The 1349-nt window shown below is 44.2% G+C and overlaps 1 protein-coding gene across 1 annotated transcript; it reads left to right on the top strand.

Annotated features, from left to right (window-relative positions):
• Positions 1-4: 4 nt before the first annotated feature.
• On the top strand, positions 5-1045 carry ACKR2 (atypical chemokine receptor 2; the record flags this gene model as incomplete). The annotated part of the gene is made up of 1 exon (XM_026072598.1): positions 5-1045. A coding segment is annotated over one exon (1041 nt), but the record flags the coding sequence as incomplete, so codon positions are not given.
• Between the last annotated feature and the right edge of the window lie 304 nt (positions 1046-1349).

Genomic DNA, 1349 nt, shown 5'->3' on the forward strand with positions numbered 1-1349 from the left:
TTCGAGCGACTATTCTTATGAGTACTTGGACGAGGCAGATTACATGCTGTATGGCCTATGCACGAAGGAAGAAGYGCTCTCATTTAGCAGAGTATTCTTGCCAGCATTTTACACTGTGGTTTTCCTGGYTGGGTTGGCTGGGAATGGCCTCCTGTTTATTGTCCTGATTATGTACATCAAGAAGAAAAAGAAGAYGACTGAGGTGTATCYCCTGAACCTGGTGATTTCAGACTTCCTTCTCCTAATAACCCTTCCTTTTTGGGCCCTATACATTTCTCAGTGGGTGACCTGGGACCTGTTGTGCCCGCTCTTAAACACCATGTACACTGTGAATTTCTACAGTGGTGTCTTTTTTGTGAGCTGCATGAGTCTGGACATGTACCTGCAGATAGTCTATGCTTGCTCTCCTCGCAACTCAATGACGCAGAGGAAGTCCATCCTTATCTTGTCAGTGGTTTGGATCCTTTCCATACTTCTCTCTGTTCCTGATGGCATCTTCACAAACATCAAGCAAATCCACAACAAAACTGTCRTGTGCACTCATGATTATGGTCAGAAACACTTATTTTGGAAAGTTGTTTYTCAGGCCATTCAAAACATCCTGGGCTTCCTTGTTCCGTTCCTTTTCATGGTGTTCTGCTATTCCCGCATAGTGTGTGTCCTCACCACTTCTGCCATTCCCAGATCAARGAGAGCACTCTGCTTAGTCTTTACTCTGGTGGGTGTTTTCTTTCTTCTGTGGTCCCCTTACAACATTGTCCTCATCCTTCACTCCCTRCAAGATGTCGGTGTGATCAGCAACTGCGAAAGGAGTAGGCAACTGGACTATGCCATGCAGATCACGGAAAGTTTGTCCTTGGTCCATTGCTGTCTCAACCCCTTGCTCTATGCTTTTGTGAAGAAACGATTTCGGTTGTACTTATGGAAGATCCCTAGGGCCATTATGAGAAGAAGTGGTTTCCTCGACATGCAGCTTTCAGAAACAAGTCAGTCTTGTAGCAGATATGCTGCTCAGATAGAAATGTTGAGTATCACAAATGCATGATAAATGTTTACATTACACTGAAAGAAATGCATGAACATGTATGTCCTCTGWGATGTATTTTACTGGTCCCGGCCATGCGATGGAGTTGGTGTGAGCCCACAGCACTGGGTAACCAGAAATCTCATCCTAGAGCCAGCATCAGGATGAGGATTGCCCACATTCAGAATGGAAAACTAAAAGTGTGGGWTTTTTTTGTTGTAACCAGAGTTATTATAAAAGGATTGTCCAGCATTTATGGTCATGGAAGAAGCCCATTTTCTGTCAGGGGTATGTCAAAGGTGAAGCATTAGTGAATGAAGGAGTA

Source organism: Apteryx rowi, unplaced genomic scaffold, assembly GCF_003343035.1.
Source record: "Apteryx rowi isolate R43461 unplaced genomic scaffold, aptRow1 scaffold_3433, whole genome shotgun sequence".
NCBI classification, from domain to species: Eukaryota; Metazoa; Chordata; class Aves; order Apterygiformes; family Apterygidae; genus Apteryx; species Apteryx rowi.